Raw genomic sequence first — 23845 nt, forward strand, 5'->3', positions numbered from 1 at the left:
TCCCGTTTCCTTTCTTCACGACAGCAAACCAAAGTACGTCCGTCACCGCAGCGGAATAAAACGGAAACGCCGCAACACTTCAAAATGGTCGAGCTCAGGCATTCTCAAGTTGTGGTATGCCAAAGTATCATTGCCTAAATAACTTTCGGTTGTATTGAACTTTTAAACTGACTACATTTAATGCTTAAGAGCGGTTAGTTCTTAAACATTTATTGAGGAACAATTCATGTAACTCACAGACCAGGCATGGGAAAAATGAAAAAAATAAACAACAACAGCGCCATAAATACAAATGACTTTTTTTTTATTATTATTTAATCCATACAAAATAACAATAATGTTAAAACTTTTACAATTTAACATGGACATAAAGGGGAACCTCGTGTCTACTTTCAATTCATTAAAAGTAGTCTTTAAAAAAAAAAAAGGGGGGGGGGGTGTTATGCAACATACAAAACTCAAGAGGGGTGGGGCCTGAATAGAAATTAATTGGCAAAAGAGTTGAAAAAAAACAACAGTTATGATTCAGTTTGTCAACTGATGGGCATCCAGTCGAGGATTTTATTTTATTTAAAAAAAAAAAAAAAAAAAGGAGGTATCTTCAAGGTGTTGTCTGTGTTGTGGTCTTGGGAAGTTTGTTTTTATTATTATTATTATTGTTTTTGGGGGTGGGGATAAAAAGAGAGCAAAAAAAAAAGAGTGAGAGAAGCCAGAAAGCGACAAACCACACCCATCCCGTCTGGAAGCAAAAAACAAAAACAAACATAGAAAAAAAAAAAATACATTTCTGAATGATAACCAAAACTGAACTCCTTAAAAATATCCTGGTTGGATTCTTGTCTACAATGAAATAAAAGCCGTCGTTTAAAAGAGAAGAAAATTAAAACGCAATGTACAACCGGCTTTTTTCTTTTTTCCTCCGACGGCCTCTCGCCGATGAAGAGTCTTTTTGCTCCTCTGCTCCGAGTGACCGTCGTGAGAGCAACTTCAACTAAAAAAAGCTGTGTGTGGATATGGGGGGGGCGAGGGGGGGGAGCTACGAGTCATAGTCTTCCTCGTCGTAGTCCTCGTTTTGTTGCAGCACGGGAGGCGGCGGAGGCGGCGCGGCGCTCATCATGGAGGGGTGCGGGGCGAACGTCACGGGGCCCCGGGGCTGCGCCGCGGACGTGTCGTCCCCTGAGACCACGTTGCCCGGGTGCGTGTACTTCGGGGGAGCGCCGGCGCTACGGGTCCAAGCATGCGGAGGCGGAAGCAAAGACGCACAAAAAATATGTGTTTAAAGCAGTCTCAAGTAGTACAGAAAGAGACGAGTGTTTTTTTGTTTTTTCCTCGACGTACCTGTGGAACCTGGATACAGCCTGCAGATTTGTGCTTGACTGAGAGCCGTCCTCTTCGTCCCCATCTGTCTCGCTGTCTTCTGAGTTGTCCTTATGACCGAAAATGCCACAAAAGACAACGAAACGGTCAGCCACGACGACGCAGCTGAGCTGCCTCAACTCGACGGCAACACATTCTCACCTCTTGCTCCGACTCGGTCCCGGACAACTTCTTGTCCTTGCCTTTCGAGCCGGCCCCTCCATTTTTGTGAGCGGACCCTGGCTTTCGACCCCTGTCGGAGAAGAGCAACACCGTCAACACAAGCTTAAAAAAGAATTAAGTTGCAGATGTGTTTACGCGTCAATACCTGCGTGGCACCTTTTCCCCCGCTGCCTCGGTGTGGTTCTCGTCTCCCTCGCCCTGCATGTCCGGCACAGTTGCCACCAAGTCTTTCAAGAAGTCAAACTGCTGCTCCACCTCGATGCACTGTTTTCTATTCACACACACACACACAAAGTCAAAGCATTAGTTCCACAGCTTTGACGGGATCTTAGTGCATTTCGGACAGATTACAAATAGGTGAGAACGGGGAGGACGACTTACAAGTGTGACGTCGTCATGGTTTTTGCATTTTTGGACTGGGTGACATGACAGGCCTTGGTGAGCAACGACTCCAAGAAAAGCTCCAGGGCTCTCGCTGACGCAGTGTAAAGGAACCTGCTGCGACCCGACACGCACAATTTGCTTTTCTGCAAATCGGTGGGGTTCCCCGTGGGGCTATTGTACAATCTGTTCCATGCATTCAAAACCCGGGGTTGCTAAGTTTTTTCCCCACACTTCACAAGAGCAGTGGCTCGCTCGTACCTCAAACACACACACACACAGATCCCCCCCCAAAAACAAGTGACCACCCGTAACTTGGAGAACTTATAAATCAAGGCACCTCTGTACTTGCACGAAATGTGGTTGTTGTAATCAGGAATACGCTAAAATGTATTTTCCCCAACTACCTTTAAGCTCCTGATCAATTTAGTATAATTCCGGGTTCATTTCTGTTAATTGCCAAATAAAGTTTCCAACTTTGACATTTTGAATTCAGTTCATTACTGTTTAAAACACTCCACGGGGTGGCAAAGTGAAGATTTTTTTTGACACGAAGGATACAAATAATAACAGGTACTGCTGCAGCCACTTTGCCGATTTCTTCATCCGTCTGCATAATCTTTTTAATCCTTGCCTAAAAAAAAAATTAAAATAAAAAAAGGGGGGAAAAACGAAGACATTTTGAGGTTGATGAGATGTTAAGACACGTACAAATATTGCAAAACGCTCACAACTGCAGCTCGCCATGCTAAAAACAATGCTAAACCGTGGTGAACACGAAATACGTTACATGACATAATTGGAACTATATGACTGCATTTCAAAGTGCTTTGGCCTTATCAATTTTTGTTACGTGCAAATCGGGTTAAGTACAACGTTTGCCGAATTAAGTTGACAATTACAAGTTAGCAATTACACAGCTTAGCTCACGTTCGTTAGCTGGTCGGGACACCGGCGACGGTAAAGCGCTACACTTACTTACCGGTGGAAATCTCGCGTTGTATTTCTTCTTTTTGCTCGGCATTGTTAAACAAACCTGGTGGTTAACACACACAGACGGGGGGGGGGGGGGGGAAATGAAATATTAATACGGAGGAGTGAAAACGTCCACCGCCGCACAGACAGCAAAATAGCTACGCGACAGTTCCGGCCGTGCTAAGCAGTTAGCTTAGCACGTTAGCACGTCGTCGTCACTCCACTGCTTGGTTGCGTAGCTTGGTGCCCGCAGGGTCCTCACGCCCGGCGGGTTCCATTATAATTTATCCCGTTCAAGTCCAAGTCATACATTGTTCCATTTAAAATTCAATACTAAAATAGAAACCTATTATTTTTGGGGAAAAAAAGGCTGTGTAAACGATAAGATTTAGTGTACTTCTGTATCAAAATGTTATATTTAAAGATATATTGTTTCATGCTGAAGAGTATTTAATCAATTATTAGAATTTGTCATTTTAACCTGATTCTGCCGATTTTCACCATTTTACTCCCTCTACGTTTCTCCGTCAGTCCAATTTCAAAATATCAATTTATTCAGGATATCTTGTAAACTATTTTCCCATTAAAATAATTCTCAAATCAATGCGTATTTCCCCCCTATTTACCTCCTCTTTCCACATCAATGTTCTTTAATTGTTCCACATTTTCCATGACAACTTTCCCAGATCAATGCAGACATTTTAAATATGTACTCCTCCTCCCATATTTCATGACCGAGTCAAACTTTCAACTGTTTCAGGACACAAACGGAAATACACTATTTTACCACTCCTTGTAAAAACGGACAGCGCCCACTAGAGGCCGGCGATTAGTTTTTCAGGCAAACTCGCGTTTGTTTTGACGTTCGCTTGACTGCTTGATTTCCGGATTTGACAAAAAAAAAGAAAACAAAAAGGTAATAGTTGACTCTTCGGGTTCATCAGTCCCTCCATTTGGAAGGGGTTATAATCGTTTACAGGAGCCGAATATTCAAAATTCAACAATGGTTTCACTACAAACGAGGGGATGATAACAAGAGCTAGTATTGCTAATGTAGCTAGCAAAAGCTTTCACTTTCGTCGACTTCCATTTCTTCGTATTTAAGCTGCATGTATTTTGGCCTTTTCTAGTAAATGTGATTATTAGTTATCTGCAAGATAATGCAGTAAGTATGCTACAAGTACTTGTGTCAGACTGGTTGAAGTAGAAGTACTGTTTCAATGCTTTTACTAAAAGAATAATTTTTAAAAAAGGGTACAGTCTTAAATGTACTTAAGTCAGTTATGTAGACAATGCCCGGTTTGATAACTTGTCTTTACCTGCACACAAAATAGTTTCCCTTTTATTAATTGCTTCACTAAAAAAAAAAGCATGTTTTTTTTAAATTTTTAACTAAGTGCGAGGTCTCTTTGGCTTATATGCTATCAAAAAACAAACAAACAGCTAAATTAACTGTTGATGACAACTTAAAAAAAAAACTTGTTTTTGTCAGATTACACAGAGAAGTGTAATTAAACTGGTGCATCATGGAAGAGGAAGTGGCATCACCGTTAGGTCACATGGAGCCCAACTTCCCAGCAGAGACCTACGCCGCCGAGGCCATGGCGGCGGACATGGACCCTTGGATCGTGTTTGATGCCAGAAGAACCCCCAGGTCGGAGTTTGACGACTGGCTGGAGAGCAACAGGCCATCGCGAGTGAGCAGATACGGAGACGAGGAGCGCGGGGTCAGACCGGTGGGCTGGATCGCCGTGTTCGGCCCGGACCCCTGCCCCTGCACAGGGGACGTGGTGGCTCTCCAGGAGAGCTGGGAGAAACTGGTGGCCAGCGGGCGCCCGGTCAACTTCCAGAACGTGAAGGAGCTGGCCTTGAACCACGGCGTCCTCTCGGGCAAGTGGCTCATGCACCTGGACCCCGGTTTCAAGGTGGACCACGCCTGGGAGTGCGTGGCCAGAGCCACGCTGGACGGCAAGATCTCCAACGTCAAAGTCAGCCCGCACGACCCCGACAGAGGAGGCAGGCACGTCATCTGCGTCTACAACCAGAATTTCACCGACGAGGGCGAAGTGGTCCAGCTGGATGCTCAGATCCGAGCCACGGGGGTCAAGTGCCCTCTGTCCTACAAGCCAGACGTGTACACCCACCTGGGAATCTACCGGAACAACCGCTGGAATCTTTGTCCCACCATCTACGAGAGTAAATTCAACCTGGAGTGTGTGCCCAGGCGCTCGCAGATTGTCAACAAAGTCAACTATCTGGATCTCACATAAGCCTGATGACATGGACCATACTGTTTAATAAAAAAATAAATATATATACAATCCAGTTCTTCCTGTTGTTGCAAAAAGCACAAATAAGAAGTTGTAATGAATATTGTTTTCTTCATGCATGATTGAGAATGTATGCACTTTCACAGATTATTTTTGGGGGGGGGGGCACCTGCTTGGATTTGTGCTATGTTGAAGGGCGTTGAGGAGATTCATTTTGACATAGTGCTATTCACGGCAGAGCTGTCCCTAGCCCTCACAAATAGCAGGAGTCCACTACTGATTGTTTTGTAATAGCCTATAAATGGCCCATGATGGTGGCAAAGGACTATTTTTGCCTAAATGAAGCTCAACTCACTTCAAATTGTTTCCTCGGCAACAAAATGCCACAGGGTTGCAGCAAAGCACTATTTTTGTCTTAAGGAAACCAACTCCGTTTTTGACATTAAGATGCCAAAAGATGGCAGCAAAGCTCTTACTTCTTTTGGGGGGTGGGGGTCGTAGCACTAACTGTAAATAACTGAGCGCAGGTTTCCCCCCAAAATCCATGAACGTGTGAATTTGCAGGGTTCATTGTTTGAATATTTCCACTCACCGCAGTGGAAAACCTTCAGATTTCTGCACATTTTCAGTAAGCGTGGACAAAGGTTTTGTCTTTTTCACAAACAACAGTCGCCAAATAAAAGTATCTTTGAAGATTCTGGCTTGTTATTTGTGCTGGGGAACTAGTTACTAATTTATAGTCACACAAGTACAAAACATCTCCAAACATCTTTTATTAGAAAATGAAGCAAGTGGGTTTGAATCCATTTAAACAAAGCTGCTGTCATACAATACATCAGTGATTCCCAACCAGTGTGCTATGGCACTACAGGCCTGATTTGCTATTAAGATCCAAATCAGCAGGTGCTAAATTGCCTGTTCAACAGGGAACATTTGGGAGAGCACCCGAAGCGCGATGATGAAGTTGGAAGTGATGGAAATGGAAGTGGAAGTGGAAAACAAATAGTTTTCGTGAGGCCAGCAACAGAATAAAAGCCATGCTTGGACTGAATTAACTCGGACGCAGTTGAAAGGAGCCTTGTCATAAGCGGTATGGCATGAGTCCTTGTGACTCCCGAAGAAGTCAGCCCTGCTTGAGATCATTCAGAAGCTCCCATCGCTGCATTGACGATGATGTCGCCATCATTTTTGTTTCTGGCATTTAGAAAAAAGTTGACACGAGAATAGAACAGTTATGACTTTTTTTGTTTTGTTCTTATGTATATACAGGTATATATATATATATATTGGCACAAAGGTTGGGAAACACAGCAATAAATGATGCCGCCAAACAAAGCATGAAACCTTTCACAGTTCATTGCTATACCAGCACACGTGAATGTTGCCTGTATTATTTACAAGTAGACCCTTCATTTGGTTCTGCGCACGTGACTACAATTTGGCGAGATGTTCAAGAAAAGTAGTACATCGTTACCTTGACTAACGAGTGCCCCATGAGTTACGAGCTGTCGTTGGGAATTGTTTTGTTTTTTTACTTTGTGGGGCGGGGGGGGGGGGGGGAAGGTGCTGGAATGCCTTCACTTGTAGGCATAGACTTACCTTTAAATCTGTTCGCATTTCTCGTGAGAATAGCAGACCTGTCGTTGTTGTAGTTACAAAAAAAATTCGAATAATAAAATGCTGGGCAACATTTATTGCTGGTGTCCTCGTGAGCTACATTCGGTCCCTTCATGTCTGCCCTAAGGGAAGCCTTTGCAGCATCTATTTAAAATCCACCTTTCAGTCCATGTACTAGTACGCTCGTTGTCCTCACAAGTAACCCGACTCAAAACCAGAACCCTGAAACCGTGTAACTAGTGAGGACAAAGAGCGTACTAGGATATGGAGGATCTGGAATAAATGTTGAAATGGTTTTCCAAATGGGCCCGAAACAAGCGGCGTGATGAACAGGGCTCTTAAATGCGTTTTAGGTCGGGTGTCCTGAAACAAAACCAGCTTGGCTTCCGCTGTTGAAAATGGAAATGAGATGATCCTCATCCACGGATATCAACTCGTCAAACTCGTCCAGCACGGCGGGCCGCTGCTGGTTGTTGTTACTGGTCAAGACGTCCATCATGCTCTCGTTCTGGAGCAGGTTGACGATGCTGTTGGGATAATTCATCCAGGTGCTCCCCGGCATGCCGGCCGGGTCCAAAGTGTTCTGCGCCGCCGCGTTGCGGTGGGTCGTGGCCGACGAGGCGGAGGAGGGGCCGGGTCGCTGGCCGTTGACGCTCTCGTGCGGAGGGTTCAGCAGGTCGACAAAGTCGTCCATGTTGAGGCTGTCCAGGGTTCCCGGCGCCTGGGCTTCCGGAAAGCTGGGGAACTGCGGGATGTCGTCCTCGGCCGAAGCGTCGTCCGCTGGGAACTGAGAGCCCAGTAAGGGGAAGAAGCCGGCAGAGTGCGAAGAGGCCACGCCCCCCTGCGAGGCCAACGGCTCCTGGGTGATGACCGAGGAGATGTCGGGAAAGAATTCCTGAAGGTCTGACAGTTTGAGGGTGGAGTAGTCCTGCCTGGAAACGGGCGGCTGGTTCACGGCGAAACTCGAACCCTGCGCGACTTTGGGCTGCGGGCCCAGGTTCAAGCTCTCCATGATCTTCCACGTTTGGCTCGTAGCTGCTGCTGCCGAATTGGAGGAAGAGGAGGAAGAAGAGGAGGGGGAAGGTGAGGCCCCCACCTTGTTGTGGTCCAAGAACATCTGGCTCTGCTGCAAATAAGTGAAGGTGGGTTGCGATTTGGCTCCGCTGGCAAAGGGGGGAACTGCAACACAAACGCAACCAGCACCGTGAGCAAAATAATCCACCTGACCGACTGGACATTACTGAGCTAAACTGAGCTAAGCTAATTATAAGAAAACAAATAATATCTTGCTTCTCCGAATTTGTTATTGTCGTCGTTTTTCCGCCGAGGTCTCAATCAATCAAGCGCGGTTGACTTTACCTTTTTCTTTTCATGGCTTTTTTACAGGTGGAAAAAAGTAACGAGCCTATTTTGACCAAGTAAGCAGTAAAATGGACAGCGTAACAGCAAAAATGTGCTGGAAAATTAGATATACTCAAATTAAGCACAGAGACCTGAAAAATCTACTTAAAATGCATTCACTGCCAGCCCTCCCAGTTAACGTGGATATTTGACTTCGAAAGCCGTCAATGGCAGTGAATGTGTTTTAAACACAGTCACGACATACGAATACTCCATTTCTTCCCAGCACTGTTGGTGTGACTTTCTGAATCCTGTTAATCCTGTGTTGCGCGATGAAAACAACAACTGGCCGACTCACAATGTGGGGCCATCATTGACGGATGTTTGGCTGGAACCGTCCTCCGGACGGGGCTGATGTGTCTTCGATCTGGTGGTGGAATTGACACTGAAATCCCAACAGGCACTATTATTCTTACAAATCAAAGTACATCCATAACAGGATAGGTTCCACAGAAAAAAAAAATTTGATGAGGTAAATTTGCAACTAGGCGGGGGATGACTGTAATTTAGATCATACCTGTAGACAGCACAGATGCAAGCTTCAGATTCTGGAACATATCGCCAGTGCGTTTCCGCTTCTCAGTCAGCCTATATTCGTCTGGAGGGAGCGAATATAAGAAGCTCAATCAGACCATCGCTACTCTGTGAATTTGCACAAGGGAGGGGTTAAAGACGTACCCCGGTCAGCGGGCAGGTACTGGAAGTCCATGGGCTCGCTGACCTCGCGGTCCGAGGGCCGGCGCAGCTGCACCTTCACGCGGACGGGCTCGCTGAGGTTGGCGTCGCGGTAGGGTGGCGTGCGGAACACGATGGCCACCTGCCTGTGGACGTCCGCTTGGGAGAAAGTGCCCTTGCCCTCCCAGGAGTCCTGGAAGAAGCGCACCTCGATGTCCTCTGAGCAGAGGGGAGACGAGGGTTAGAACAAGAAAGTGACCGTGAATCAGAACCAGAAATAAGTGAGAATCCACATTAACATTGCTGATATTATATTTATACATATAAACTCATTCACTGCCAGCCTTCCCAGTTAACATGAATATTTGACTTCTTGTGCCGTCAATGGCTGTGAACGTGTTAATATACTTTTAACCTTAGAGGCCCCCCCTCCCGGCTGACATATGCAACAACATATTAAAACAGTGGAGGCGCTGCAGGAGTGCTTATCAAAAGGGAATCTTTCATTAATTTTTTTTCTCAAGTGCTGAAACACCTTAAATGTCCATGTGGCGATAAATGATGGATATCTTACTTACTTGCAGTACTTCAAAACAATCGCTTTAAACCGCAAATTTGCGTGACAGCCAAAAATCTGCGCGAAAGCGCAATTTACCTTTTTGCACTTTGTCGCACAGTAGGAAGATTTCATCGCCGCCTTTACAGCTGCCCGAGTTGCGGTTCACTCTGCAGATCTTCAGCTCCGCTGTGTTGGGGGCCCCTGTGACAACAAAAGAGCCGGTTCTCTTTCTGCGCAACGTGGAACGCTCGCGACTCAAGTCGGACGAGGTCAACACTGGAGCGGCACCATCGCCAGCGAAGCTAAGACGCTTTAACCCGGATGTACAGTTTGGGCCACATTTGAACGAGAAAACCTCCAAAGAGTGAAAGAACATTCTAAACATCACATTGTTTGGTAGGATCCGTGTATAAATGTCAGACTATGAATACATTTTGACAAGAGCTGTAGTTCATAATTAGATATAGACCATTATCATGAGGATATTATAGGCCACAGTATGTAAGGCTTAAAATCCGATTCAGATCCAGCAGATGACACGACAAGGTGATTCACTCACTGTTGTCAAAGATGGGCTGCGAGACCACGGGGTCCAGGGGGAAGAGTTCCCCCGTAGGCAGCGTGATGGAGGCCTGGAAGCAGAGCCGCACCGAATTCAGGTCAAATTCCTCCTCCCACACCTTGGCCTCGGGAACTGCAGCAGAGACGCACGCAGCAGGGACAGGGTGAGGGTGTGGCGCGCGGTTTGGCTGCGCAGCAACCGCATCGCTGCATCCTGTCATCAGCGGCCTATCGACAATTTCAGGTGGGGAATACTTCCGGGTGGCAGAAAAATGACCGACGACCACTGACTGGTACTAAACCAGGACAAATAAATTAAAAAAAAAAAAAAGTGACTTCCCACCATGTCTATTTTTGAGTCAACTTACCTTTTAAAATGCCGGCATTCTGTCACCCGTCCGAGGTATTTACCTCACTTAACATCTTTTCGACTGACCTCTCATGCATTCAAAGTACGGCAGTAGAGAAAACGGCGAAAATCATCATTCGAAGCGTTGACGCTGCGTGCCCACCACTTACTGTTGAACGGGTTGTTGTTGGTCTGCAGCCGACACGTGATGGCCTCAATCACGTCCTTCTTCTTCACGCACTGAATGCCCAAGTTCTGAAAACTGAAAACACACATTCCACATTTACGTGTTTTTGCTTATTACTGGCACTCCGCATCCTCTATACAGCGACCTATCGAGTGAATTTGCCATTTTGTCGTGTCGTTCGATGCGCAGTGTTTCGTAAGCACGGTTTCACGCCAATATTTATGATGACACATTGTAACTATGCGACAGCAATGACGTAGTTAACATGGCCCGAGCAGTGTTCCAAAACACTTTAACTCAATATATGAAAGGTACAACGAGCAAAAAAGCAAACAACACGTCATCAGCCAATCTGTGCTGTCAATGATCCACCCGGGGTACATTGCAGCTTCACACGAGGTCGTGCCGGTAAAAAAGCTGCACAAAAAAACACACAAAAAGCTGCTTTCATGGCACCGTGCGAATGGCTTCCCGGACAAAGCGCGTACGTACCTGTGCACGCGCCTCTCCTGCAGGTCGGCCTCGTAGTAGCCGTGCTTGCAGTCTTTTCCGACCAGCTCGTGCGGATGGGGCTTGTACGGCGTGTTCTTTGTCACCAGGGAGATGCGAACGCGCAAGGGGCCGCTGTACTTGTGCACCTGTTCCGTGACGTACGTTCACACACCAAAATATGAAACATAGCGAGTAGAAGGAGGTTTAAAAAAAAAAAAAAAAAGAGGCTCTCTTTGTATGTGTTGCTGCTCTATGTTTGTTCAAGTAGCAGTTGTGCCGGGTATATAACCACCATAATGTCTTTGCTAATTTCCATGAGCCCATCTATGGCTATGAGTATGATATGTTAGCATTAAGCTAGCTTTAGTTTGTGATACATTTCCTGGGAATATAGGTGTTGATATGAAATATTGCTTGATTATAATTTTTTTTTTTTCCCCCCCCCACAATTACCATATTCTACAGAGCAATTGAACTGACCTTAATGGCCGGGTGGGTCTTGGTGGTGTCGTTGCTTTTCTCCCCAGGTATGCTGCCCGCGGAACGGCCCTCGCACTTGTACCGAAACCGCATCCCGCGCTGCTTGGGCTGCTCGATGATCTCGAGGAAGGGGCTAGCTGTTTGGACTTGACAGCGGAACAACGATGCGATTAAATTGACAGCACGTGACCGTCGCTGTATTTATTTGCTTGGACGCTTCTTATTACCTGGGTTAAGAGTGTTCATTGGCCATCCATAAACACCTGGAACGGACAAAAGGGGAATTTTTCAAACACAAAATGTTAGCGTAGCTGACATCACAACAACAACATAACAACCGTTTCAGCACATTTTTGTGGCTTGGTTAGAACTTCTCCTTCTTGGAATGGAAGTGTTTTAAGAGGCAAAAGGTCACAGGGAAACATTCAGCATATGGACTTGATTCGCGTGTCAAAAACTGCAGTGAACAACAAAAAAAAAAAAAAAGCTGGTAACAAATGACATGGACAAAGTTGCTCTCCAGTTTTCGACGCTTAATGAATTGATGCATGCGTGTGATACAAATGCAATGAGAGTGTGACATTAATTGTTTAGACTGCATTTGTTAGGCGCAGTTCAGTTGTGTTTAACTTTTTACGACAATACAATATTTGGTGTTTAAAAAAAATAATAAAAAAATCTTAAGAATCATGGAATTCGACAGATACCTGAGCGGACCAAAGCAAGTTTAACGCGTTTGAATGATTATCACTCATCCGCTTTGCGGTGCTATACAGACTGAATTGTAGCGTGTCATAACCCCACCCTTTCCTTAAAAAGACAAAACTATTGATGCTGCACTTTCCTAAAAAGAAGAAATCGGTGGCAATTTACAAGTGACATTTTTTTGTGTGTGGCCTTATTTTGTGCAGCTGTGATCTTTAAAAGTGCGTGTGTACACGCTCATGCGGCGAATACTCTCTTGTAGCTTCTGCTAACAACCCAGGCTAAACTGAGCTCCTCCCCCTTGTCTCGTCGTCGAGATGCATCACTTCAACGTAACCCTTGACATCTATATACTACTTTCCTATTAGACCGGCGCCGTCTTGTAATATTTTTGTAGCTTCTTACTAAGGTGGAAAGGAAATTTCCCAAAAGTTCAAAATTAAAGGAAATTTGAACACGTCCGTATGCATTGTTATAATAATATTGTTTAAAAATGGCCATATTCCGATGTTATTTTTCGAGCAATACATTTTCTTCATTGTTCTTAACATCTTTAACACATTCACTGCCATTGACGGCTTTAAAAGTCAAATATCCAAGTTACCTGGGAAGGCTGGCAGTGAATGAGTTAAAAGTGGGTCGCAACTTAGTGTCAGTTGCAAAAAGCGGGTGCCGGGGTGATAACCACTGACTTAAAAAACAAAGAGTTTCCTTTAGTGGTAAGAGAAAGAATCACTGGCTAAGTACAGCTCAGTTGTTTTTAACTTTTTTAGTGCATTTGCTCTTTTGCAACGGATTGTTTTGAAACTTTCATTTGGGTATGGTGATTATGACACTTTTATGTGCAATATGTTTGAATGGAATCACGATATGAAATATACTTTTCAGGAAGTGTCATTGTTTCAGTATTCGCAATTCGTCCACTCCGACCTTCATAGGCACAAACCGACTGAAACAAACGAAGAGTTTTCCACCACACACGATATGAGTTGAGAGCTTCCACATTAGCCGAACTACAGGGGCCCTGCTCAAACGCATGAAAATGCCTTCGGGTGCTGAATATGAATCAGTATTACCCCGAAGCGAGGCTGCAGGGTTTTCAATCCACTCATTTTCAAACGACGTTCGGGGCCTTGGTAGTCGCAGAAGGAAATGCGTGCGCCAGCAGGGCCCCGTCCCCAGCTCAACGTTCGCCAAGTCAACACAAGCGCCTGTGACAATCCTGAGGACACCACGGGCGAACGTAACGAAGGGATAATAAATGTCGGCAAGCCAATGGTTGCTGGGGGATTCCCCTGGGCGCAAAACAACACCCCGTCAACTTTCACCGTCACCCCCCCCCACCACCACCACCACCGCGCTCCAAAAAAGTGAGCAAACACGCAGCAAAGAGGTCGAAAGCGGCTCCACTTACTGGCCATGGCTCCCACAAGACCCTCTGGACTCTCACGGCTCCTTTTGTCGAGGTTGCAAACGGCAAAGCGTGCGGAGTCTTGGCGGAAAAAAACAAACAAACCGTGTCGACTTGCGGGCTCGCTGGCTGGTGTCGCCTCCTTGTCTCCCCACCCACCGAGAACGGATAGATACGGCCCTGCCGCTGCGACGCTGCGTCAAGCCGCGTGTGACAGCACACGCGCGCATTTTCCGGTAAGGCCGCCACACAATTGTGCTGCACAGTCTCGTACATGCTATTGATTTATTGATTTGCACTCTTTCAAAAAAAAACAAAATGACAGAACTATTGCATTGGAAATCCCTATTTAAAAAATTAAATACAAATAATGTAGGGCTTATTGGGCTTTGGGGTCAAATTCCAGCATGAATCCAAAATGCTTTCCAGGTGAACTTCATTTGATCACCTCTTAATTTTTGAATGTTCAACTGTTCAATGTTTTGCGCAACCCGCTGTTCTCCAAACAGCAAACGATTAATGGTTGCGCTTGACTGAAAAGGAGGAGAAATATTGACGCTGCACTTGCCGAAAGAGAGAGGAGTCCGATAAATATGACGAGATTGGAGGCTGACATTGAAGACGTGAAACTTCGAAATTGCTTGCAGATCGGTCGGGAAGGATTTTTCAACCTGTTTCAGTTTCGCACGATTCTCTGTGAATCGCTCTCTCGAGGTCATGCCACGGCAACATCGGGTTGAGGTTAGAACTCCAGAGAAAAAATAAAGAGTTCCCTGTTGTTAATTTGCATCTGCCCTTTTGGTCGTCGTCCTGCAAAATGTGTCGACAAAACTCGACGATGGCAACGCGTCCAGGCCTCGAGGTAGAAAAGCGGTCCCAAAATATGATGGCCCCTCTACCATATTTGACAGTTGGATGAGGTTCTGATGGTGATGTGCTGCTGTTGTGTGTTCATTCCAAACAACTCTGTCCGCACGATAGTTTGCCATTTGCGCTGTGCGAACTTGTGCAAACTTCAAACCTGTTCCAATGTTTGCAGCACCTTCCTCCACGGTGTCCTACAATGACATCCATTCCTTTTTAATGTTTGACTTGAATCATATTAATGCCAAGAGTTGTTAACATGTGCCAGTGATTTCTGGAAGGCAGTTGAGGATTCACCTCGTTGCGCATTTTCTGCTTCAGTTCAAACGTTAGAGCAGGAACCCTGGCCTTGTAGAACCAGGAAGTCGAAGCTTTTATTTTATAAAACCGAGTCTTCATGTTCCGGTTGGATTGTCGTCGAGCTTTGATGCATAGAAGAAGAAGAAGAAAAAAATAATAATGGCACGTCTCGTCACCACCCACTCAAAACAGCGCGGAAATACCCAGATGACGCACTAAGAGGATCAGAAAAAGATGGTGCGTGGGAGAGGAGGCTTAAACCACAACTCCCGATCGAATTAAGTCATCGTCTGGGGGATAGTTTCATTGTTGATTCTGTTTTTTTTTTTTTTTTTTTACCAACACAGAGAACCAGTATTGTCACTCTCACTTGTCGTCTGTTAACTACTTAAATGTTTATTATTGCTAATTGTCGGCCCAACTCCCGAAGGCAAGTGTGAACAGGAAGGGGAAGGGCGAGGGAACGCCTCCGTATTTTCCCCACTAGATGGCGACGTAGGCGAGTAAATGGAATACCACAACCACCCATCCCTGGATGCCACAACACGTCATGAGCGTTTTTATTTTCGATCAGTAATGTTCTCAAACGTTGTACACCAAATACACCGCCCCCCCCCCCCAAAAAAAAAACAAAATAAAAAAATAACGTTCATCATTCATATTAATTCAAAATGCAGTTCGAACTAAACACAAAAGTCCACTGGCTTAATGCTGACACAACGCAAAACGCCATAGACAGGCTAACAAAAGAATCATCGACATTGCAGTAGTTGTAACAATAGACCCACCGGATATTTGAACACAAACAGTGCAGCAAGACGTAGACAGACAATATAATGATACTCACAGGCATCTATTCTTTATCCTCTGCGAAAAATGGCTTGTATTACTGTATCTTACTGAGTCACTTCGTTGTCTTTTTGGTGTCTTATGAACGTTGGTAGTATATGGCCGAGGCGCACGCACCAAATTGAGCACAATATCAATGGGTGTTGAAGTATGTAATCAGGTTGCATAAACTATTTAATTCTTCCCATTTGTGTTTTCTTTTCAATAAAATACAACTGAACGAGTGCTCACTAGTAACATGTAGTTGTTGTTTTTTTTTTTGGGGGGGGGGACAAAAAACAAAACGTCACTTCTAAGACACCACTAGCCATTGACACATCCAATATGGCGGAGGCGCTGACGTATTCCAACAAACTCTCTCTCAAAACGGGTTCTATGTATATTTGATGTCTAGGTTGCGAGGGCAGAAGCAAGAAATGATGCCTTCAAGGGCTCGCATCAATCGTAGGACATACGACATTTTCTTGTCACTGTCACGTTCACGTGTAACAAATACGTCATATCCAAACTAGTCACTTTGGATCACTCTCGATCGACTTGGGGCCGATTGAATCGAACCCCCCTCGTGGCGTTAGTGCGTCTACGTATGCGACGGACCTTAAAGGCAGCGCGAGGCATGTCATAAACGGCAAACCCGGGGGAGGTTGGTGGTGCGTTCGGGGCCAGTGAGGCGGTACCTTGCGAGCCTCCTTCACTCTGCGGTGCCAACGAGCTCTTCGGAACAGAAATGGCGGAGGGGGAGTTGGATGTGGACTCGTTGATTTCCAGGCTTTTAGAGGGTGAGTCTGACGCTCTTTTTTCCTCCGCGGATTCCGCGCGATGCGTGGCTGCGTCTCTCCGTTTGTTTGTTTTGTTTTTTTTTTGGCCCACAAGCTAAAAGCTTTGCTCGACTTGCTAACGTCGCCGAAAAACAGAAAACAAAAACGTCTTGCTGGCGAAATCACAACCGCACCTTTAAGCTTTGTTCGCCCTTTTTCCTTCTTTCGTTTTCCGTTTACGCTTTTATTATTATTATTTTTTTTAAATTGGCACCCGAAATCATCGCCACCGTGGTGTGACGTTTTTGCGTGGCGACAAAAAGTTGTCGTTCACCTCCCGCAGGCTATATGCACCGCGACACTAGGTGGAGTAAATGTCATTCGCGTTGCCGTGACGAACGTCTTGACAAATGTTTGACTGCGGTCCAGTGCCTGACACGTACTGACATCATGAAATAAAACCAGAAAAGTTGGTGTCCCCTTTTTAAAACGTTCCTCGCGTTTCTTGAACGCGGCACGGTGATGGGCGGTAGCTTTAGGTTCACCTCACTCCCCAAAGTTTTTGTATTTATTTTTTTTAAATCCCCAAATACAAACCGTAACTTGGTCAATAATGGCCGCCGAAAGTGTCCGCAATGTTGTTTGTTTTGGGTAAATAGAAACCACTTAAAGTCTGGGGTGTGCCTGTTGGATTTTCCAGCAGTCCTCAGAAACGCAGTTTTTTTCCTTCCAAGGGGATGTGGCACGTGTTTGTTTGTGTTTACATGCGAATATTTACACAAGAAGGCATGGAATTAACATTTCTGTTTGAATTGAAAGCGATGCGACAGACTTCTCATGTTGGGTATCGTTTTGCACGAAACACTGCTTGTGCTGCGAATCGCGATTGCTTGGAATTATCCGTTTTCCTCGCCGTATTGTATTTTTTTTTTTTTTTACTGTATACTTACTGTAGAGCCGCAGTCGCTGATACCCGAGCACGCTCACTCGTGCAGGGGCTGCTGTCGACCACAGTTCACGCCCAGACACTCACGCCACACGCATGTACACAGACACAACAATACGTACAGTATATTCCATATGCTCGCATAGATTTTCACCTATCGCGGGTGGGTGATTCTTGAACCCGCGGTGAACAGGTTTTGACTGCAGTTGGAAGCCGGTCGAAGGCCTGGCTCGTTGATTTATCTCAAGACAAACGGCCGCTTTGTTTTTTTCGTTGAACGGTTTGCGCTGAACGTGCACAATTGCAGCACAGCCTCAGCATCCTCCAGATTGATTGCTCATGTTACATAATTGACCGCGCCACCGACTTGAGCCTCAGTGTTGTTACCAGCTCAGAACGCAGAGAATCCGTTTATGGCGGAGGATTCACTTCACACCCACCTGCAATCGGCGAAAATCCAGGCAATTGCAGTCATACATTTATTATAATTGTCATCTGCTTTAAAGCATTTGAACATTGCACATCCCGTCGCCGTCTCCAGCCCGAAATAAATTTTGGGGCGGGGGGGGGGGGGGGGGGTGTTTTGTTTCACTGTTGACGGGCACATGGGTGCACATAGCTGCAGAGCTGTCCTGTTAAATGTCAGCACACACAGCTGTCCCTGATACTAAGCGGCGGCGAGTGCCGAGGTTTTCAGTTCTTAACCGCGCCGGCGCTACGGCCTGTTAGTCAGTTGGTTAATAAACATTGAAAATGTGAACACAAACAAAATGTGTTACCCCTCAATAGCAGTCACTTAATTGTATCACAGAAATGGTAAATTAACTCCTTCAGTGCCAGCCTTCGCAGTTAACATGTATATTGGACTTCTAAAGCCGTCAATGGTGCTCAGTGTAAAGAAATGACGCACCCCCCGTTGTCTCAGTTTGGTCCTTTCTTCGGCCTCACAAAGACGCTCCTTCTACTCGAAATGTCAGCGGCAGAACAAAACGGCCTGTTCAGGAATGGCGTCGCCTTTTCTCCCTCTCTGCCAACCTGGGGTGAGGGCATCCAAAGAATGCGCAGTCATTTCAAGCACTTCAGGATTCACATTCATAAAACCTGATCCCCACTGCAGTACACACTCGTAATTGGCTAATTAATCACGATTACGTCGTGTTCCACTGCTATATCGCGCTTCATGACCCCCACGTTGCGGATTTTGAAAACAAACATTATTATTATTTTTTTTTTTTAAACGCGTCTAATACTTTCGTTAGGATAATTTTGAGTTACGTTTTGGCTCTTGTGACACCTCAAACTGTAAAACAAAACAAAAAACCAAGAATGATTAGAGCTTTTGATGGCTAGATAATTATTTTTAGATATAAACGTCAGTGGCTTTTTTTTTTTTTTTTCCCCCCCCCCATGGTGTTAGCCATTGACTCCGTTGGAGTTTCAGTTGTCTTAACGTGTCGGACCTCCAACGATTTGGCATCTTTCTCCCTCATAATCGATGTGACAAGCCGAGATTTGACTCCTAATCTTTATATTTGACACAAAAACTGTGCTGATCTCAAATTTAAAAAATATGTATATCTGTATAGTGATGCAATTCCGTGCTTTAAAAACCTTTCACAATCAAGCTGGGCAGGACCCTCTTCCACGCCTACCCGTTGAAAAATGTACGACGACTCTGCACGTCGGTGGCAGTAAACGGTGGGATTGCAGTTGACGAATGTAAACGTCCACGAAGTGAATGTAGTTTTAGTTGTAGTTAGTAATTGTTGACGCAAAGTCAATATATTATGAATATATATATGTCGTATGCTGTTTGTATGTGTTGCTGCTCCGTGTGTTAAAGTAGCAGCTGTTTGAAGGTCAGACAAGTAATTACCGTCTTGACTCATTTCCGTTAGCCTGTCAGTTACATGTTAGCATTGAGCTAGGTGACTTTCATGGGACAAAATTATATGGTTTAAACAGTGTGGTGTTTGAATATACGATGCTTCATTCGCTTTAGTTTTGTGTGTCAGTTTTACAGGAGCTTACCCGAGCGTGATAAATACGATAGCCTGAAAAACGAGGGTGCAACGTCATGCAGTAACGCAGCACGGACGACGACTATGTAATTATTTGTAAAGTGAATGCAACTTTTCTCGTTTTTGGGAATTAAATTTAGACAGGAAACACACTTGGCTGGGCTGATGCGGCGTGCGTGTTTCTGCGAATGGGCTCGCACAGCTCCCTACGCCGGATCGTGTAGTTCTCGTTCCACCAGCGAGGAGAGGAGGGAGCTCTTCGCCCTGACGGCCGACTTCCTCAAAGCCGCCGTACAGCGACGCCCATATATGGCCTGGCCCGCTCGCTCTCTTTGGAAACACAGTTGGCCGCCGTGACCCCTCAAGAGCCTGGCGACCAGTCAAGCAGGAGAAAACGTTATTTTCCCCTCGCTGACAGAAATGCAGCAGGAAAAACACAACAGAAAATGGTGCAGGGGAAGGTCGAGTTTTTCCATACAAATCATGAACGTGGCTTTGTGGGGAACCCTAACCATTTGGAGTGACACACACGATAGTTGACCCATCAAATCAACAAACAGCAAACTGTTTTCTTCTCACCACTCAAAAGTGCTTCGATTCGTTACAAATGATAAGGAGGTACTGTGCGGGAAATGATCTCATTTCACTTAATTGCTCTCCATTTTTCTGATCTAGCCATCGAGCAAGCATTTAAGAGTGCATTGCCAAACAATACCTGAGCACAGATGAACCGAGCGAGTGGATGATGCCAGGAGGGGGGGAGGAAATCGGGGCCTCGCTTCTCCTTTGGCGGCTCTGCATCTTCCGCACACAAGAAAAAACAAACGTCATTTCAAACTGAAAAGACCCTCGAGGTTGTTTCTGTATTTTGGCGTACGGTTTCTGTTGGACTTTCTGTCGGTGTGCACACGAACATTTATTTTGCAAAGCAGGAACAGCGGCTTTGTTCGCTCACATTTTTTTGTATGCTGGAAATTGGTCTTGCTGGGTTTCCATGGTAATAAGCTGTGTTTGCGTGTGTGTGTGTTAGTGGTTTATGAGACGTCCACGGTTTTTTAAACTGGCGGAAGTGCATAGTGGTACGTCCCAAAGTCAAGGTCACTGGTCACTGTGAGCGAAAAAAATTGAAGTATGCATGCGTGCGTGCGTGCGTGTGTCTACGCCAGCGGCTGAAAGGCGATCCCCATGTGTGCGCGCGCGCGCGCGTGTGTGTGTTTGTCCTATATCAGTCCTGACTTGTCAGTTGATCCAGCTGCCCGTTCTGCAAGCACGCCATCACGCAGCTCAGAGGGAGGGAAGGTGAAGTCACGCTTGACACGCACGCATCTTTCACTCGCTCTCATACACACACCTTGATGGTTGAGTCTGTGCGTCACTGTTCAGGTTCAGTCTGTTTGGTAGATAGCATGTGAAGCGTTGCTGCTGTTCCTCTTATACACACAAATGGCGTATCATTATGACACACTTAAGTGCGCCCACACTCTGCTGTTCTTAACACATTCACTGCCATTGACGGCTTTAGAAGTCAAATATCCATGTTAATTGGGAAGGCTGGCAGTGAATGAGTTAAAAAGCACCGGAAAAATGATCACCCGGATGTTCACCCACCCAGAGAGGATGAGGCGTGACGCTGTGGAATGATGACAGCAAAATGTTTAATGGAGGCGAGGGAGCCGCACCGGTGACGCTTTTGCTTTCACCTCCCAGTGCGAGGATGTCGTCCGGGCAAGATCGTCCAGATGACGGAGGCCGAGGTGCGGGGCCTTTGCATCAAGTCCCGGGAGATCTTCCTCAGTCAGCCCATCCTTCTGGAGCTGGAAGCACCGCTCAAAATCTGTGGTGAGCGCTCGCCGTCCGTTTGCTCTGTCCGTTCCTAACCAATCAGCGTCTCGTCCGCTCTTCCCGCACGTGCTGCCCTCCCTCCAGGTGACATCCACGGGCAGTACACAGACCTGCTGAGGCTCTTTGAGTACGGCGGCTTCCCCCCAGAGGCCAACTACCTGTTCCTTGGCGACTACGTGGACAGGGGGAAGCAGTCCTTGGAGACCATCTGCCTGCTTTTGGCCTACAAGATCAAGTACCCCGAGAACTTCTTCCTGCTGCGGGGCAACCACGAGTGCGCCTCCATCAACCGCATCTACGGCTTCTACGACGAGTGTGAGTACGCCCGTCTCGCGCTGTAGATGGGTCGCCACCGACAGGGTAACTTACGCCAAAGCGCCCCCCCCCCCCCCCACCCCCCCTCAGGTAAGCGCCGGTTCAACATCAAGTTGTGGAAGACCTTCACCGACTGCTTCAACTGCCTGCCCATCGCCGCCATCGTGGACGAGAAGATCTTCTGCTGTCACGGAGGTAGGCCGGGGCGGTCCGGACGAGCGCCGTTTGATAAAGCCGCTCCGGCCGCTCACGGTGTGGTGTCACGGTGCCGCCCGCAGGTCTGTCTCCCGACCTGCAGTCTATGGAGCAGATCAGACGTATCATGAGACCCACAGATGTGCCAGACACAGGTTGGTGGACACATACGCACAGATTAAAGCTAGCGTGCTGTTAAAGAAGCAGGGACATTACAACACCAGTTGTAATTGTCCAAATGATAATAACCATTGATGACAACTTAGCACTTCTGTTGCCAGATTTAGAAACTTACCCCCCTCCCCCCCCCAAAAAAAAGTTTGTTTGGAAATTTTGTTAAAGTGAGTCAAAAGCTTAAACGCACATTTTCCCTCGAAATGACAAAATGATTTTCTGTCAGTCGGAAAAATGGACAAGCTTTCCGATTAGCTGCAAAAGTGCATCGTGTGTCGCAAAATGTACTCGATGCGTTCAGTTTAATGAACCCCCAGTGAAAACAAAAGGAATAGAAATATACATAAGATAAATATATATTTTTTTTTAAATCCGTGTGTTGCGTCTATATTACTTGTACAAATAAAGCATGAGACGATGAACTAGTGGAGCAATGCCACTGCGTAATGGTGCATGACGACATCAGCAACATCCCCTTAAAATGACGTGGCAACACTAATTACATGATGAACTAACAAAGTGTGTTGTCAAACAATTCCTCTAACATTAATACACAAACTCCACTCTTATTGAGAAACCATATGAGCGTGGCATGTGAGCAGTAAAACCACTTAAAGGGAGCCCATTGCTGTATGACTTTTTGATATATATGTTTAAAAAAAATGTGAATTTCCTCAATCGTAAAAATTGGACAGCTCAACCTTGTGTTCTTGGCACCTTAAATGTTCTGGTTGGAGAGGTAAATCTCGCCTGTTGTCACGAAACCTGGCTCTTCTCCTTTTAAGGGAGCCAAACGCTCTCGCCGCCTTCACCCCCCCCCCCCCCCCACACACACACATCCTCTTTTATGGTGCATGGAGGGAGGTCCTGTGTTCACGTCATAACACGGACACACACTCACTGAGGTGCACACACAGTGTGAGAATCAAAGCTCAGCGGTACCACTTGCCTCCTCAGGCCTCTTGTGCGACCTCCTGTGGTCGGATCCAGACAAGGACGTCCAGGGATGGGGCGAGAACGACCGCGGCGTCTCATTCACGTTCGGAGCCGACGTGGTCAGCAAGTTCCTCAACCGGCACGACCTTGACCTCATCTGCAGAGCCCACCAGGTACGAGACCAGACGCCAAAATGAGCGATCTGGGAGCCAATTAACACTTTCACTGCCATTGACGGCTTTAGAAGTCAAATATCCATGTTAATAAAACATTCACTGCCATTGACGGCTTTAGAAGTCAAATATCCATGTTAATAACACATTCACTGCCATTGACGGCTTTAGAAGTCAAATATCAAGGTTGACAACACATTCACTGCCATTGACGGCTTTAGAAGTCAAATATTCTCGTTAACTGGGAGGGCTGGCAGTGAATGAGTTTTAATGAGGTCACATGTCAAGTCGAGTCGGCGCCGTACTTACCGCGTGGACACCCGCAGGTGGTAGAAGACGGTTACGAGTTCTTTGCGAAGAGGCAGCTGGTGACGCTCTTCTCAGCTCCCAACTACTGCGGAGAGTTCGACAACGCCGGCGGCATGATGAGCGTGGACGAAACCCTGATGTGCTCCTTCCAGGTCAAAAACTGCAGTCGGGAAGTAGCGCCACGCAAGTGCCATTTATTAACCTGCTGGGAAATTGCGTTATTCAGATCCTGAAGCCTTCCGAGAAGAAAGCCAAGTACCAGTACGGCGGCATGAACTCCGGCCGACCTGTCACTCCTCCCCGCACAGCGCAGCCGCCGAAGAAGCGGTGAAGGACGACAGAAGACGACCAGCCTCAAGGGCGTCTGCTTCTCATGGCGCACAATTCCATCAACTGTTTTGAAAAGAAAAAGAAAAAGGAAAAAAAAAGACACACCCCAAACAGTTTTTCTTTATGTCCCACCGCACTGCCTTTCATTGGCCCCGATTTTCCCCATTGCATCTATGTAACCTTCAAACATTAAACATGACAATTATACAAAATGGAGAGTCCTTACTGCAT

General features: G+C 46.2%; 4 protein-coding genes and 1 long non-coding RNA gene across 7 annotated transcripts; 2 read left to right on the forward strand and 3 right to left on the reverse strand.

The window, feature by feature from the left end:
* Positions 1 to 194: 194 nt before the first annotated feature.
* drap1 (DR1-associated protein 1 (negative cofactor 2 alpha)) lies at positions 195 to 3114 on the reverse strand. The gene is made up of 7 exons (XM_061762948.1): positions 2903 to 3114; positions 2482 to 2554; positions 1921 to 2014; positions 1685 to 1810; positions 1519 to 1609; positions 1339 to 1427; positions 195 to 1223 (listed from the first exon to the last, which is right to left on the reverse strand). Exons 1-7 carry the CDS (start codon positions 2942 to 2944, stop codon positions 1037 to 1039), a joined length of 702 nt encoding a protein of 233 aa, XP_061618932.1. The 5' UTR covers positions 2945 to 3114; the 3' UTR covers positions 195 to 1036.
* A 553-nt stretch (positions 3115 to 3667) lies between these two features.
* Positions 3668 to 5860, forward strand: c23h11orf68 (chromosome 23 C11orf68 homolog). Of its 2 annotated transcripts, none has more exons than XM_061762946.1 (2): positions 3668 to 3811; positions 4388 to 5860. In XM_061762946.1, exon 2 carries the CDS (start codon positions 4422 to 4424, stop codon positions 5163 to 5165), a length of 744 nt encoding a protein of 247 aa, XP_061618930.1. In that variant the 5' UTR covers positions 3668 to 3811; positions 4388 to 4421; the 3' UTR covers positions 5166 to 5860. The 2 variants fall into 2 exon arrangements, with proteins under 2 accessions (XP_061618930.1, XP_061618931.1); XM_061762947.1 differs by lacking the exon at positions 3668 to 3811 and adding an exon at positions 3824 to 4060.
* Positions 5861 to 5923: 63 nt separating this feature from the next.
* Positions 5924 to 13849, reverse strand: rela (v-rel avian reticuloendotheliosis viral oncogene homolog A). Its single transcript, XM_061762942.1, is given in 12 exon segments — positions 5924 to 7175; positions 7177 to 7961; positions 8482 to 8550; positions 8701 to 8781; positions 8862 to 9077; positions 9514 to 9618; positions 9977 to 10111; positions 10498 to 10589; positions 11007 to 11152; positions 11487 to 11632; positions 11714 to 11749; positions 13606 to 13849. Coding segments are annotated over 12 exon segments (2019 nt in total). The 5' UTR covers positions 13613 to 13849; the 3' UTR covers positions 5924 to 6974.
* Positions 13850 to 16068: 2219 nt separating this feature from the next.
* LOC133472328 (serine/threonine-protein phosphatase PP1-beta catalytic subunit) lies at positions 16069 to 23830 on the forward strand. 2 transcript variants are annotated; one of them, XM_061762944.1, is made up of 8 exons: positions 16069 to 16394; positions 21048 to 21179; positions 21267 to 21497; positions 21588 to 21692; positions 21776 to 21847; positions 22824 to 22975; positions 23302 to 23436; positions 23511 to 23830. In XM_061762944.1, the coding sequence occupies exons 1-8, from the start codon at positions 16343 to 16345 to the stop codon at positions 23613 to 23615; spliced, it is 984 nt and encodes a 327-aa protein (XP_061618928.1). In that variant the 5' UTR covers positions 16069 to 16342; the 3' UTR covers positions 23616 to 23830. The 2 variants fall into 2 exon arrangements, with proteins under 2 accessions (XP_061618928.1, XP_061618929.1); XM_061762945.1 differs by lacking the exon at positions 16069 to 16394 and adding an exon at positions 20539 to 20639.
* On the reverse strand, positions 17894 to 20395 carry LOC133472331 (uncharacterized). The gene is made up of 3 exons (XR_009786678.1): positions 20056 to 20395; positions 19494 to 19709; positions 17894 to 18354 (listed from the first exon to the last, which is right to left on the reverse strand). It is a non-coding gene; the product is annotated as an uncharacterized LOC133472331 (long non-coding RNA).
* Positions 23831 to 23845: the final 15 nt, after the last annotated feature.

Source organism: Phyllopteryx taeniolatus, chromosome 23 (genome assembly GCF_024500385.1).
Source record: "Phyllopteryx taeniolatus isolate TA_2022b chromosome 23, UOR_Ptae_1.2, whole genome shotgun sequence".
In the NCBI taxonomy this organism is placed as follows: Eukaryota; Metazoa; Chordata; class Actinopteri; order Syngnathiformes; family Syngnathidae; genus Phyllopteryx; species Phyllopteryx taeniolatus.